This window comes from Pezoporus occidentalis, unplaced genomic scaffold (genome assembly GCF_034315485.1).
Source record: "Pezoporus occidentalis ecotype Australia unplaced genomic scaffold, CSIRO_AGI_Poc_V1 ctg48, whole genome shotgun sequence".
In the NCBI taxonomy this organism is placed as follows: domain Eukaryota; kingdom Metazoa; phylum Chordata; class Aves; order Psittaciformes; family Psittacidae; genus Pezoporus; species Pezoporus occidentalis.
In genome coordinates this window covers 6,707,595-6,723,520 of record NW_026915813.1, presented here as the reverse complement: position 1 = coordinate 6,723,520, position 15,926 = coordinate 6,707,595, and the positions used below count along the sequence as shown (strand labels likewise).

The 15,926-nt window shown below is 38.1% G+C and overlaps 1 protein-coding gene across 1 annotated transcript in view; it reads left to right on the top strand.

The window, feature by feature from the left end:
- The window catches only part of DHX15 (DEAH-box helicase 15), a 47,822-nt gene that overhangs the window by 28,336 nt on the left and 3,560 nt on the right, over window positions 1–15,926 (top strand). Inside the window, exons 7-12 of the mRNA XM_062636499.1 lie at window positions 2,202–2,288; window positions 4,455–4,604; window positions 4,743–4,851; window positions 5,968–6,159; window positions 9,325–9,447; window positions 11,491–11,681. Coding sequence (XP_062492483.1) covers window positions 2,202–2,288; window positions 4,455–4,604; window positions 4,743–4,851; window positions 5,968–6,159; window positions 9,325–9,447; window positions 11,491–11,681 — 852 coding nt within the window. The remainder of the gene's footprint in view (window positions 1–2,201; window positions 2,289–4,454; window positions 4,605–4,742; window positions 4,852–5,967; window positions 6,160–9,324; window positions 9,448–11,490; window positions 11,682–15,926) is intronic.

Sequence of the window (15,926 nt, the reverse complement as noted above, 5' to 3'; positions counted from 1 at the left end):
TTGAACCTAATTTTTTAGGACTGCTGAGGAGAGAGGGAGCTAGCAGGAGGTCTGAATAATTTCAAAGCTCTAATGGTCATAAAAAGTGAAGTGCTTGCTGAATCAGTATCTCCTGAGCTTTAACTTTGTGAAAGAAGGATGCTGGAAGTTGTGTGGCATCTTGCAGTAGTAGTGATGGTAACAGCTAGTTCTGATACAGCTCGGTACTTTAGCACTTCTTTCGTCTTTTAGGTGTGCTAGGCAAGATCAGTTATCATTGCAAGAAAACTTAAAAGTAATGATAGGGCTAAAAAATGCTTTTAACTAGTTACGGCTAATCAGAGTATTTATACTGTGGAGGAAGATGAAGATGACTTAACAAGGAGCTTTTCTACTCCCCTTTCCTATCTTAGCCCTTCTTTTTAAGCTGCATTTTAGTTTGTTTCAGGGGTCTTAATCATTACTAGTTAATACACATGCAGTATAGGTATTATATATATTTTAATATTTGAAGTAACTTGATTAAATCTCCAAAACTCTTTGGTCTAGTGAACTGTTAATCTGATACTCAAAACATTTTTAACATAAGCATTTCAGTAATTGCAAACCTGCACTTAAAACCTTATTAGCTACAATTTATTATTTTACATAGTGTTAATTTGATGATTTCCAGGTGGCTTTATACTTAGATTTGGGCTTGAAAGATGTGGCAGAATTTCCTCAATTATTTTTAACATTTGTGTTTTTTCACTGGTTAATTATGGTTTTCAAGTACAGTGACGTTAACAGTCAAGAACTGTACATATGACAGTTGCTGTATGAATAACTGCTTTTCCTTCTGCCTCTGGAAAGTTTTTTGTGATTCAAGAACAAGTGAAATGGCTGGACCTTTGTGCACAAAGCATACTAATAGGATTGAGTTACTGATACTGAAATGTCCTAAAAGAAACTGGTGATTTAAAGGCCTAAAAGGCCTAAAACCTTTTGACGCTGCTCAGTAATTGGTGTTTGAAGAGTCTGGATATGGGTGGTTGTATAGATAAATAGATATGGAAAAAGCTGAGCCTTTTTATATAAGTTAAATTCTTAGCAACAAGCTGAATGTGACTTGACTGGCCTTGCAACATGGGAGATGCAACATATGTCTCTTGCAATTTTTTTTTTAATGGAAATATATTGTGCTTTTGTGTCAGCACTTAGTTTTTGTTTGGGGAGTTCTAAGTAGGTGAAATACCATAATTCCAGCTTAATTTCAATTTTTCTTTTCCACTGAAGTGTTGCTTTCAGTATATAGTAGCATCTGGGCAAGCTTAAGACCTGAAGTCTACTTAAGCAAGAGACAAGCTGTAAGTAACAAAAAGTAGGCTTGCAGAGTGATGAGAGAGGAGGAAGAGAAATCAGCAGGATTGTCAGTCTAGTCCAGCCACTGGCTTCTTCATTATTGTGAACTAACTGGTAGGGGTGTCTCAAGTTTGATTTGCAAAACTGAAAACAATGATGACAGTGCTCTGAAGAGCATTAAGAGGTGAAATGCAAGTAGCATTCACGAAGTGCTGAATGGGTTTTGGGTCTTTACTGAGGCATCTGGTTAAACTTGGCTGGTATCGTGATTTTAATGGGGTCCCTATTGGGATGAAAGCCAGTGATATCTATAGACACTGCATCTCTGGACACAGAATTTAAATGTTAACAAATCAAGCCTCAGACTTGCGTATCACTTAATTTTTGCAAGACTTCAGAAAGTTCATAGGAGTTTTAGAATGTAACCTTAAGTGTGTTTGAATATCTGTTAATTAAAAAAAAAAAACCCAAAGTTGAAATGAAATAATATTGCTTGGGATTTTAGATGGAATGTGTTGATAACTGCTTTATTCCAAACAAAGTAAAAAAAACACGCTGTGGTGATACAGTTGTGTAACCTTTGATTTTATATTCTTTAACATGTTTTCCTGTTTAGGCTTTTAAAGAAAATTCTAAAAGATAGGATTAACAGAGGATGTTAAAGGGATTTGTGTAACTTGTCATTTTGTATCAGAGATCAGTGTTCATTTTAAGGTAAAAAGAAACAGAAGAGCAAACGTTTTAATTACAAAAATCACTATTCCAACACACATTATTGGTGAAGTGAAGGAAAGTTGGCTGAAAATCATGGTGTGAGACAGGTTCAGAGCTCTTTATCTTCAGGACAAAGCTGTTTCCTTAGTAATCTATTCTTTCTGCAGGTTGTTGTGTCCACTAACATTGCTGAGACATCATTAACAATAGATGGTGTTGTGTTTGTGATCGATCCTGGGTTTGCAAAACAAAAGGTAAGCATTGTTTAATATCTTCTTTATAGTAGGTAAGAATCTGTTATCTGGTTTCCTCTTCCCTTTCTTAACACCGATAGGGTTTTTCCCAGTTGAAGTCTTGACCTAGGTTGGTTTGGGGTTTTGTTCAGTTTTTAACTCATGCTAGGTTTGCACTTGGTCTGCAAACTTTAGTTATCTAGAGCAGTCCAAACCGGTGCTGTGCAGAAGAATTTTATTTAAAGAAAATAAACTTAAATACAAGGATATTGAAACTGGAATATGGACTTCCTAGATTCTTTAGAGAGGGTGGTTTTGTACCATATGTCTGTGTTTGGGAATGCTCAAGTAAAACCGAGAAATTGCATGAAAGTAAATAAAAATGGTGCTAGGAGCCACAACTTCTTTTCAGTTGCGTCAGCGTAGAAAACTCCAGCACTAAAATGAAAAGAGAGAAGTAATACTTAGGGCAGTATTGTTTCTTGTCAGTATTTATCATGTACTGTTGTAGCCCTGAAGACTGTCATTGAGCTTGTGCTGCTTGGAGCATCATGGGATGTTCCGAGGAACTGATGTAGTTTGCCTGCAGACAGTGCAGTAACTAAGGGATAAAATTAGTTTAGCTTTGTTCACAAATTATAGCTGTTGTTATAACTTGATTTCCTACACTTTTCCTTTAATATTCACATACACTGTCAGCCTTTTAAACTTTAGCAAATTGAGAGATACGGCAGAATGTGAGTACAGCCAGTGCCTCTTCATACACAAGCTTCAGTTGCCATTTAGGCTGAGGTTTTGTTTTTTTTTTTTTTCCTCATGAGTAGTTCTTATACTGAAAGAATCATAGAATGGTTTGGGTTGGAAAGGACCTTAAAGTTCATCTAGTTCCAACCCCTCTGCCATGGGCAGGGACACCTCACACTAAACCACATCGCCCAAGGCTCTGTCCAGCCTGGCCTTGAGCACTGCCAGGGAGGGAGCATTTACCACTTCTCTGGGGAAGCTGTTCCAGTGCCTCACCACCCTCACAGTAAAGAACTTCTTCCTTATATCCAATCTAAACTTCCCCTGTTTAAGTTTTAACCCATTACTGCTTGTCCTATTGCTGCAGTCCCTGATGAAGAGTCCCTTTCCATCACCCTTGTAGGCCTCCTTCGGATAGAATCATGGAGTAGGTTGGGTTGGAAAGGACCTTAAGATCATCTAGTTCCAGCCCCCTGCCATGGGAGGGGAGATACTGGAAGGCTGGTATGAGGTCTCCCTGCAGCCTTCTTCAGACTGAAGAGACCCAACTTTCTCATCCTGTCTTCATACCGGGAGGTGCTTCAGCCCTGTTACTGTCCTTGTGGCCCTCCTCTGGACTCGCTCCAACAGCTCCATGGCCTTACTGCATTGAGGACACGAAAACTGCACACAGTTATACAGAATACCTTCTGTAATAAGAAATGAACTTGTATGTTTTATACCTGTTCCCACCGTGAGGGTGTTAAAACATGGCCAAAAGAACATCTTCAACGGAAACTGCTAGCTGACTATTGCTTTTGTTTTTGTAGAGTGTATTCTTTTCCATGAGCCCTATTGCGCTGGCAAGGCTGTTGTTTATGTATGACTGCAATGGAAATTTTGCAGAAAATTCCAGCATATTTTTTGAACTGTGACAGTCTGCAATACCCTTGAAATACAGCCTTGCTTTGTCATCAGTCTGAGTTTTACAGTTGCATTCATCCTTAATGTTAGATTTTTTCTTGACCTCTAGAACATGGTTATTCAATGTTATAATTTTTATCAAGATAGTTTTTATTTTTCCCCATGGAATTATTTGAGCATTAAGAGTGTGTTTAGCATTCTTCAGAACAAATCGGATGCATTCCTTCTGCCACAAAAAATCTTATCTAAAAATACACACATGTAAGGAGGGCAAAAAGGCTGGCAGGAGTTGTTAAGAAATGAACAAAAAGTAAATGCTGTTCTTGAGGCAGTTGTGTTTGAAGCTCTTTGTCACTGATCCAGAGGCTCTTGTAGCCAATTTTTATTTCTCCTTTCAGATGCATACAGCTTGTGATTTCCTAGTCAGAAGCTGTTTGAAAATAAGTTTAAAGCACTTAATGTTTTTTAGATAGTTGTCTCATCTGTGAGCAGTGTTCATTCTTCACCCTTCTTTCCTGTTCTGATTCCACTTTCAAACAGGTGTACAATCCTCGGATCAGAGTGGAGTCTCTCTTGGTGACTGCAATTAGTAAAGCTTCTGCTCAGCAGCGAGCTGGCCGTGCTGGTCGTACTAGGCCAGGCAAGTGCTTCAGGCTGTATACAGAGAAGGCTTACAAAACTGAAATGCAGGTAAGAATGCATATATAACTCCTAATCATTACAGGTAGCCGAGTGCCTTGCTACCAAACTAAATCAGAGTGTGAATGCTTTTGTAGTTTAAAATAACAAGTGTTCTGAATCTTCTTTCTTTTCCTCTCCCTATCACAGGACAACACATACCCTGAAATTTTGAGGTCTAACTTAGGATCTGTAGTACTGCAGCTTAAGAAGCTTGGCATAGATGATTTGGTGCACTTTGATTTTATGGATCCTCCAGGTATCTGTTTCTGTTCTATCTTGCCTACTGTAACTGTTTAACTTGTGAAATCCTTACTTTGGTGAATATTTAACAACGTCATATAACGTATTTTGGTGGGTTTTTTCACTTTTTAATCTGCAAGGAATGTCTTTTGTTTATCCTAAAGTAGTGATGTGTGTTTCAAAACCAGCTTATGTTTCTTTCTGCATAATGGTTTTAAATGGAAGGGAGTAATCTACTGAATATCCCTTACCTGCAGAGGATAAGACAAAATTATGGGCATTAGAAAATCTATAATTTGATGAGGTTTTTTGATTATAACCTTGATTACACATTCTAATTGTGCATCAGTTAACAATTGTATGTAAATAAAATTGGCTAGTATTTTTAAAGCTGAATACATGTTTTTACTCAAACTATGAAGTTAATGTGTGTCTCCCTTTTAATAGTGTTAAATGTTCATACATTCTTTACCTGGGTTATTTTGCTAATTAAAAATGTAGATCAGCCCTATTTAAGTACATTAAAGTTGGTTGCTTTTCCCCCTAAAATAAAAATATTATTTATAATCTGTACACTTTTAAATAGCTGTATGGAACAGTTAAATCCTTTATGCTGTGCAGCATGGATGGTATCTTAGCAGGAAAGCATTTTGGTTTTCCTTCTGTTTTTTTTTTTTTTGTGGGCGTGATATACACTCACTGAGGAATGCAGGCTTAGATTTGTGAAGGACTATAGGTATCTAAAATGGACATGGATAAGATTTTAGGACTGTATCCATCTATTTTGTATGGAACAAGGGAAAGTGCATCAGTACGTGGCGGGAGGGTGTGATATTACTGTGATAATGAATATTTTACAATTCCACTGCTGTCTGAATTTTTGAAAAGCAGTAATCTTCAAATATTCAAACCTTTTGATCCAGTTAAGAGCTCTTCTAAACAAGTGGCACCCACCCACCCATGTCTGGATATATATAACTCAATTTGCTACCAATTTTGTGTTTGCAAGTCAGTTGAATGGAAAATGAAAAATAAGATGGCTTATAATAGTCCATGCTTCCTCACTTTTTACTTACGCAGGTATTCAGAGCAGTTTGATTAATGTGCCTACCTGAATATTTTTTTCTTTCAGCTCCTGAAACTCTGATGAGAGCCTTAGAGCTTTTGAATTATCTGGCTGCTTTAAATGATGATGGAGACTTGACTGAGTTGGGATCCATGATGGCTGAATTTCCACTGGACCCACAACTGGCTAAAATGGTTATTGCAAGTTGTGACTACAACTGTTCTAATGAGGTCCTATCTATTACTGCCATGTTGTCAGGTAATAGCAGAGAAAGAGATACTAAACAAAACATAAATCTTCAGTTTAGGGAAAATTTGAGTTTGCCACGTCAAAACCATAAATAATACACATATATTTCTAATAAAATTAGAAATGTCTTTTAAAAACATACAGGTGTTTTAATCAACCATTATGGGCTTACATAGAGACCTTGAAGCTAATGAATGGTAATGTTAAATCAACATACATAAAATGGTCAAACAGGTTGCTCTCAACTTCAGGTAAAAATGTATATATGCATATATAAGTTGATGGGGGGTGGAAATCAGGCTAGTGGAACAGAGATTTCTCTTCAGGCTCATAGTCAGGACCAGGAATGTCAGCTCAACCACTGTTTTTAAGGTGGTGAAATCTATTTTTGCATTGTGCATTCTTCTGCACTTTGATAAATCCCAGTATTTCCAAAACTATTACAGTGTAATTTATATTAAACCATAAGGTTGTACATGAAATTATGATACACTTTTTCAGTCATTAAGTGGTAAAGCTAAAGAACAGTTATTAATTTTATAGGGAAGAAAAACTTTGGGGAGGATGTATATTTATAAGAATTAATTTATGTGCACAGCTGTACTTTGCTGCTGCTTGAGAGCTTGATGAGAGAGAAATGTTATCAAGCAAGCAGGGTATTTCATTTCCCAGTTATGTAAAACTGAACTTCATTTTACAGTTAGCTGTCATAGGACAAGCAGCAATATTTAGCCTGTTATGAAAATGGGGATTTCTTACAATTACTCTTTCGCCTTTTGGGTGTGCAATTTTTGCAGGCTCTGCACAGTGCAGGTGTGCTGCTTACATGTTTAACTTGGTTGAGTAGATTAAAAAATATGTTTTGGCTAAATGTAAAATCTGTTGCTTCAGTTTAGCCTTACACTATGTGAATGTGAAAGTTTTTAAGCACAAGCTAAAATGTTTGTTGCAGAGTTATGATTGTTCAGACTCAGAGCAGATGGGCAGGGCAGAATCATTGTAATTATTTAATTAAATGGTAGGCTTAATTGCGGAGGTGGTGGTAGGTTGGTGCCTGTCTTTGTCTTCCCTTTCCCTCTTCCCCGCCACTACAGAACAGTGAGTCTAGTATTTCTGTCTGTGATCTTAAACTGATTTGTCTTAGTCCTTTTTCTATTTACCTTTTCCCAGGCCATGATACTTTTTTTTTTGTTTTGGTTAAGGCACAATAAATGTCATAGATGAGATAGAAGGAAAAAAATTCTTTACTGTGGGGGTGCAGAGGCACTGGCACAAGTTGCCCAGAGAAGCTGTGGCTGCCCCATCCCTGGCAGTGTTCAAGGTCAGGTTGGATGGGGCTTTGAGCAACCTGGTCTAGTGGAAGGGGCTGGACCGAGATGATCTTTAAGGTCCCTTCCCATTCTATGATAAATAAGGCCTTTTTGATTTTGGGGCGGGGGGGAGGGGTGTGTGTGGAGGATTTGAAGGGTTGAAGGTGGGTATGTATGGGTTGTAATCTAGCTCTGCTCTTAAAACAAAAAAACCCTCAACAACCAAAACGCACTTATTTTTTTTTTGTCTTTTTTAAACCATTGACGTAACTGCATTTTATGGTGTCTTAAGTCCCCATAAAGATTGTCAGGCTCTAATAGCAATCCATGTATTAATAGTTTGGACTGTATGGAAAAACTAGGTACCAGAAGAGAGCAGAGGATAGATTGAATAAATGGGCAGATTAAATGGTCATACTTTGTTTTGTGAGAGTTGTGGTGTGGTGCTGTGGAGTAGAAAGTGCTATTAGTTACTCAAAGCACTGAGTTAAGCCAGAATAATTTTGCATTTCCTTTTATTAGTCTGAGTTTGAAATTAAAATACGCTTCATATTTTCTCTGCTTTCAAGTGCAGGGCCCAAAATATAAGGTGCTTATTTTCCACCTGCATTTCCATTTTATTTAGTGTGTTAGTCTTGATTTGTTACCATGTGATTCAGTGTTTGTTTTCCTCAGGTTCCATCCAGTATTCAGCTTAGCATATTTCTGAAATGTAGTGTTTGGGGGCTTTTAATGGGAATTTAAGAATAAAGTAAAACTAACTACCCACAAAAAGATCCTCATCTGTTAGCGCCAGATGAGGTGCTAAAAGGTGTTTTCATGGAGATTTGGTGGACTGTAGTTCTGAGGAGACTGGTGTAGTCCCAAGCAGCTGGAAAAGGATAGAGGATGTTTAACATCTTAATTTAACTGAAATTAACCTCTTAAGAATTACATCTACTTTAAAACCAAACTGATTTTGTTTTCTTCTGTAGATCTCTAAAGTGAGGGTCTCATAGTTACATCTTGAATATTAGTATCGATATTACAAACCTGTAAGAATGACAGGCCATGAATTAAGCTGCCTGCAATACTATTTGTGGCCTCTGGTGGTCTGTATTTGGAAAGGGAATGTTAAAACACGTTTTTTTTGATTCAGGTCAGACTGAGTCACACTTACGTAAGAATATAATGATGGAGAAAGCTCATCACATTGCGGGGGTGTTTTGTTTTGTTTTTATTTCAAGTAGTGCCAGAGGACAGTTTAACCTTCCACCACTACCGCTACCATCACAACCTTTAGACTTATTAATGCATTCATTCACATGTTTCTGCATACCAGTGCTGATAACAATACCATCTGGGGAAGAGGGCTTGACTTCACTGCTGTGTTCTGTCTGGTAGCAGACTTGTGGTAAATCTCATGTTTGTTTAGACTGTACTAGTGCAGTACAGTTTTAGAACTATCTTCTTCACTCTGTCCTTAGAGGCTTTCTGAGAAAGCAGTTGCAATTAAAGCATTTTGTTACATGGGCTACTAACTCCTGGTAGAGCTATCAGCACTGGGTCTTGAGCCAAGATCTGTTTAGCTTTCCAGTATACATAGACAACCTTGATGGCCTTCAGACTAGAGATTTTGATGCCTACATATAGTTCTATTTAAATAATCAGGTACTCTGTAGCTTTGAAACCCTCTTGTCTTACAGATGTGGTTAGGTGTTGATGTACCAAATCATGGTAGTAAACAGTCCAAGATGCAGTTGGAGGCCATCCTGCCCTGCCCTATGCTCTGTGAACTGACCTAGCTAGGCCTTGTTCCTCTATCTGTGAATGCGTGACTCATCGATATGGGCGTTTGTGTTGGGCCCATACCAACCTTGTTTAGTCCCACAGTGTTTTGTTCGCCCCACGGAAGCAAAGAAAGCAGCGGATGAAGCCAAGATGAGGTTTGCCCACATAGATGGAGATCATTTGACGTTGCTGAATGTCTACCATGCTTTCAAACAAAGTAAGTGTGCACCTGCTTTGGCAAAATTATTCAAAATAGTTTGTGCTGCCAGCTTTTGTTCTGGGTTCCAGGGACAGATGAGAGGTGTGGGCTTGTTTTCCAAGCCATTCTGTTGTGGTCTTAAATGCTTTTTCGTTTTGAGTATGTAAAAGTTAAGTGCTGCTTGTCTTTGGGATGGAAGCAAACCCAAAAAAACTAGCCAAGGTAATCATGTAATAAACTGATGACTGTGGAGGCAAGCTAGGCTTCTAAATCAGCACTTGGTAACCTTGGACAGAAGGAAGTAAATGTGCCTATAATTAAGAAATATTGGAAGTTTGTTATCTGACATTAATTATACCAAAATCTGCTTAATTGCTTAATTTTCAGGGAGAGCAGAGCAGAAAATACAGTGCAATTGAAGAATATGCTAATAGAACCAAAGCCTTTTTAATATAGTAAGAAATTCTATAATAAGGCCTTGGGATGGATGATGGGGCAGATGGGTGATGCATCAACAAGTAGTATCTTAAAGCCCTATGATAAATTTTTTTCATTTTCCTCATTTTTGTGTAAGGATTTTAGGGAAAATATGTGGTCCTTCTCAGCAGTATATTTTAGCAGCTTGAAAAAGATGGGAATGAAGAGGGGAAGCTAGGAAAAATGGCTACATAAGTGGTATGCTTTTTTAACAGTGATGTATCCTGGTGGTAAGGAAAAAGATTACTCTTAACTGCCAACCAGGTTAACTTGGGTGCTCCATTTGCGTTTATGTGTAGACAACAGAAAAGCAACAGTCTTTTTATCCTGAGTAAAAAGAAACCCAACTGGGTGTCCCTTTCTGCTGCAGTTTTGATCTAGAAATTTTGCATTGAAATAATTTGCCACTTTATGTGGCAATCCTAAATAAATCTATTTTCAGAGTAAAAGTCAAACAAAAGTACTCACTATTGTTTGAAACAACAGCTGAGAAACTAATACTAAACAACTGGGAGTTGGAGGCACCTTTTGCTTGTTTTTATTAGCTTTTTAGTGAACAGGATCTAGTATATCCTTTGAATGTGTTTTGGCGGGGAGGTATTTCTGGAAGCCGCTGGTTTCATGCTCAGGTTCCTGAGGGATGGAATTATCTGGGGAATGATCTTCTGTTCAGTTTCACTGTGAAATTGAGTAGGATTTCTGGGGTTCAGGATCAGAAGACGAAATGCTGCTACTGTTTATATCTAGAACAGTATAAACCAGTTACAGATCATCTAACTTGCACCGTTCAAATGGCACAAATGCTGTGGTACTTAAGCTGTGATTCTGCTGGCTAGTGTACAAGAACTTAAGCATTCATACTTAATTTTAAATATATTCTGTAATATAAAGCACAAAAAGAACTTAAACATATTTCTTATTGTGAAACCTTTTCAATGCAAGTTAGTAATAGTCTCTGTACAGGAGATACTTTAAGTTTTGTTAGCACTGTTTTTGTTGGATTAGTAAAGTAACAAAAAATTTAGAAGAGCGTCACTTCAAAAGCAACAGAATTGGTAGGGAGAATTGGGTTTCTTGGTGTTAAACATGCACTTGGGTTTAAGGAGGGTTTGTTTTCTCAAATGCAGTGTAATTGTATACAATCTTCTTGTGTCCATTGCCCGCTGCAGTTAAAGATGGTGCAGTGTTCCTGAAGCTGTTACATTTTACAGTGCCGATTGAGAAGATGATTTTTGTAGTTGTAGGGTGTGATTTTTATTTTTATTTTTTATTTTTTTTTTTACCTTTACTGGTGGGGATATTTCAGCCAAACATCAGTGATTGTTTGTATATTGTGTTGGGGGGGTGGTGGTGGTGAGGGAGCTACTTTGTCCTGACCACATGCTGCCTGACTAGAAAACAATTTGGGCAAGTTACCTATAATGCAAGAAAATGACTTAAGAAACTAAATACTCTTGTCATATATGAAAGCTTGTGGATACTTTTTTTTCTGGTTCATGTGACTGATCGATCAGTTGCTGTTTTACTTAGTTGCTCTAATTGGATGAAATACTAATTTTTGATTCATGTGTTTTAATGTTGCAGATCATGAGTCGGTTCAGTGGTGTTATGACAACTTCATTAACTACAGGTCCCTGATGTCTGCAGACAATGTACGCCAACAGCTGTCACGAATCATGGATAGATTTAATTTGCCTCGTAGAAGTACAGACTTTACCAGCCGAGACTATTACATCAACATAAGAAAGGCATTAGTTACTGGGTATTTCATGCAGGTATGTATGCATCCTTGCGAGGAACATAGCTTGGTATTTAGGTGGCTTTTAATGTTAAGATGGTTATTAGAATTTATCAAAACTTTATGGATGTTAATTAAATTATGTGATTCACTCTATTGCCTCTTAGTCTTTGTTGGATTACTTGGTTTTTGCTCCAGTAGTACATTCTTTAGGCAAATCTTACTTGGTAGAGAAGCTTTAGGCAGTCTTCCTCATACCAAAATACTGTTTCTGGCATGACTAATCAGGAATTGGCTACCAACTTCTCAATAACTGGGGAAGGAACTTCATACAGCATTTCAAGTTAACTGCAGAAATGTAGTTTTAAAATTATTTGTAGTCTGATACAAGTAGGGGAAATGTAGCTGTATGTAAATACTAATTATATGTAGTCCTTGTAGAAGGGGAGCATTTTCTTTGCGATACTTTTCCATATTTATATTTCACTTTAAAAATATATGTCACAAGTATTGGAGCAGATCTGTACTCTCAAGATGTACGCTGTCTGTAACTCACTTGCCTCTTGAACCAGGATGTATGGAAGCCAGTCTTCACTGCTGCTGCCTGGTCACTTTGCATTTCATGTTCAGCATGTCTCCAAGCTAGAATGCAGGCTGTGGCTTTTCTTTGGGTGGTGTTTCTTGTGTTTTGGTTTGGTGTTGACTTTTTTGTTTGCTTTGTTTTTTGGTGGAATGTTTTGGTGTCATAGTCCCCTAATGCTGTGATTTTTTTTTCTGCTGAGTGTTTATCCCTGGGGCTAGAAAGAGTCCCTTTGCTGGCTTTTGCAGATCCAGGAGTACAGAAACTTTAATGGGAGTCACTGTGTTCAGTCCTTGCTTTCAGCACTTGTTTTCTTCATCTTTCTTGGGGGTGCCTTAGCACACAATCCCTCTACACCTTTAATACTGTAAATCTTTTCAAAGACACTTTAGTCTCTACTGCTCAGGAGGTAAAGATCTGACTATACTACTCTATTCACCATACAAATATAGGCTCACATGGATGAAAATGGAATCCCTTCCAGAAGTTTCCTTGGCTTCCATGGCCCTCTGACCCAAATTGTCTTTTGGGGCTGAATCAAGGAATAGCTATGGCAAACCTATTGAAGGCATTTGGAGTGGAAGCCATTTCAGCTGTTTCTTTTCTCCTTTGATTTGTTTGAGTCCATTTTATTTTGTTTTCTTCTTTGACTGTTTAACCTCCATGATAGTGTGCTACCTATTTGACCTTGACTGAACTCTCTCATGAATTCCAGGTTGTTTTGAATAGCTTTCAGTAGAAGACTTAAAATATATATACTTAAAAGAGATGTTGTTTACCAGCAGTTGAAGTACTTAAAAATGCAGCCTGTGTGCACATTGTACTCTCTTTAAGCAGGTATTCTGGCTCTGCCATTTGGGGTCCCATGTTCAGAAAGCCCTGTAAGGAAATTCATACTTTATTCTTTGTCCTCTTAGTACAGAGTGTGAGTAGAGTGCCAAGTCTGAGCACTTGCAAAGTGTGTGCATGCCCTGTAAATATCATAGTCTATGGGCAGCACATGACAGAAGTTGTTTCTTGAGACTTCTTAAGCTTTAAATGGAGTGTTAAAACCAGTAGCAGCCCTTGTTCTGAAGTAGTTCTCATTACCTGCATTGTTTTATACTTTGGTAATGGCCTCTGTGTCTTAAAGAGAGTCACCAAATCTTACTGTAAAAACTGTTTGGTTGATGTCAGGGTCTGTATTAACTATTAAAATAGTGCAAATTATGTAATTGTTGTTGAGTACTGTAAATTTGCCTTCAGGTGTGTGTCAGTGACTGATAAATGTGGAACTTCTGGTGGTGACACATCTCATTACCCTTTATATTTAAATACAAACTTGAATTCCAGTAAATCCTTAGACAAGCAGAAGGAACAGTAAAATAAGTTAAAATTACCAACAGTTCTGTATATAGAAAAACTTTTGGAAGGATAGGTGCTAACAACAAGTTAAGTGTCTTACAGAATTCTTACATCCCTGGTTTCTTCTAGTTTTTGTTATGAAAAATGTTTATTGACTTTTTTCAGTAACTATTTCTGTGTCACGTATCAGAATATGTAAAATATATAAAACAGAGCAGGAGTGGTATTTGTAGAATTGCTCACTTAAAGTATGCCACAGAAATGTCATCTTCTCAGTACTTAAGTGCTAGATATATCCTGCCTTAAAGGGGAGGGATTGGAATATCGTACAACTAACACATCTGTGATTTGGCAAAATAACTCACGAACTAGTGATGTAGATGATTATTTACTCAACACAAGTAGGAAAACTAAGCTTATAATTTCTAAAGTGTCAACACACGTGTAGCTGAAATAAGTGTGTGGAAAAGGCTAAGCAAAAATTATACGACAGGAAGTAAGTGAAGGAAATTGTTACAATTGAATTGGAAAAGGCAAGCAAATGCCAGAGTACCTTAAAGATGGGCTGTCTTCATTGTAGTGATTTTTTGAGCTTGAGTTTTCTTAAGCTTTTTGTTGTTTTATTTCTGCTCTAGTACTGAAGGCAGAAAAAGACTATATAGTTGGAAATTTAAGTCAGATTTTAAAGATTGATCAAAGTCCTGTGGTGTCTTCAAATCAAGGCTGGATGGAACCTTTTTTGGAAAACATGGCTTGGAATCACAGGATATATCAGGGTCATTAGGATGAATTTCAGTGACGTGGTGCTATACAGGAATTTAGATGTCAGCACTCCTCTTATGATCTCATTCTTACTGTTGTTCTGTCTTTGGTGCTATTATGTGTGTAAAATGGTGTATATTTTGAAGTCTTTATGTAATCAGGCTCCTACAACAATAGAAAGGTAATAAAGCCATGACATGAAGGTGGTCACCAGTGCAATTAATGGTATTCATTTGAGCTTTACGCTGCAGGCAGAAATCCAAGCAATTGACCATGCTCCTTTGGTGCATGCTACCATTCTTATTTCAAAAAGACAGACAAGATACAATAATTTCTCTAAGCTGTCAAGACCAGCCTGCCAAAATCTGTAGCCTTAAATCTAAAAAAAAGTTGGATCTGGCAATACTCTTCCTGCTTTTGCCCTTTTGAATGCATTTGGATTGGCAGTGTTTGATTAAAGACCCCTGGTTGGGCTCTCTAGGTTCAGTGACGTGATGGAGAATACATAAGCATGAGCACGCTTAAAATTTCAGAGGAGGGTGTGCTATTCTTAATAAAATTGTGACATCCCTGAAACCTCTGTTAGAACGTGAACTAAAAGGTTTTCCTATGGTGGCCACTGTTTCCATGAGGGTTTGTCATGTTGATAACAACCTTGTAATTGTCTCTAAGTGATCAGCAGGTGGCCTTTTTTAGTCTGCAGAGCAGCCTGGGTGGCTTGGCTCTTTGTGATCCTTTGAGAGTTGTGTTTGTGTAGCTCCTCATAGTAGTCAATAGTGTTAATAGTTTTTCTCTCCACTTACAGCCCCATTGCTCATTCAGGTAGAATAATTCACAAATGTGTTGTACTAACACATGATGGACTTCTTGATGATTGCAGGGTTCAGGTGTGTGTTTTGCTTACTACCACTATTCATTGAAAAATGAGTGTGTTTGTACAATGCTGTAGCTTCTATGGAAGCTCATGCTTTGTATGCTCTGAAAAACATCACAGAATCATCACCAAAGGATTGGTTGAGGTTGGAAGTGACCTCTGGAGGACATCTGGCCCAACCATCGCTTCATTTACAGGCACTGGAGTTCAGAGGAGTGTAGGTGCATATGCTGCCTCCCATGGGGTCCCTGTTCATTCCCTTACATCAACCTTGCTGCTTGCCTGAGCCCTAAATTCTTGTAGCTTCGTGATCTGGCAAGCCACTCCCCCCTTTGGAGAAGCGGCAGAGCTGGCACTCAGTCAGCTGTGCAGGAACAGCTCAGGCCAGGAGGGAGCAGGAGGATGCAGTAGCTGACCGCTGGAGTGTCATGGCCAGCGGCGCAGCTGTAGCGTCACTGCGTGTTTCGTGATGCTGTTGTCATTGCTGGGCCTGAAACTCTTCACCAATCCGTGTGCTCACAACAGCACTTTATGGAATCTAAATAGGATAAGTGCTGTAGCGCAGTGTTAGCTCGGGATATAAATAAGTCACAATAGTGTGTAACCACTTAATAGAGACTTATCCCTCATATCTGTGTTCTAAGGAAACATATTTTTCTTAATTGGAGTTATTCCAGTCGCTGTTCTTCCCTTGAAATTAAGAGCCAACTGCACTTCTCCGC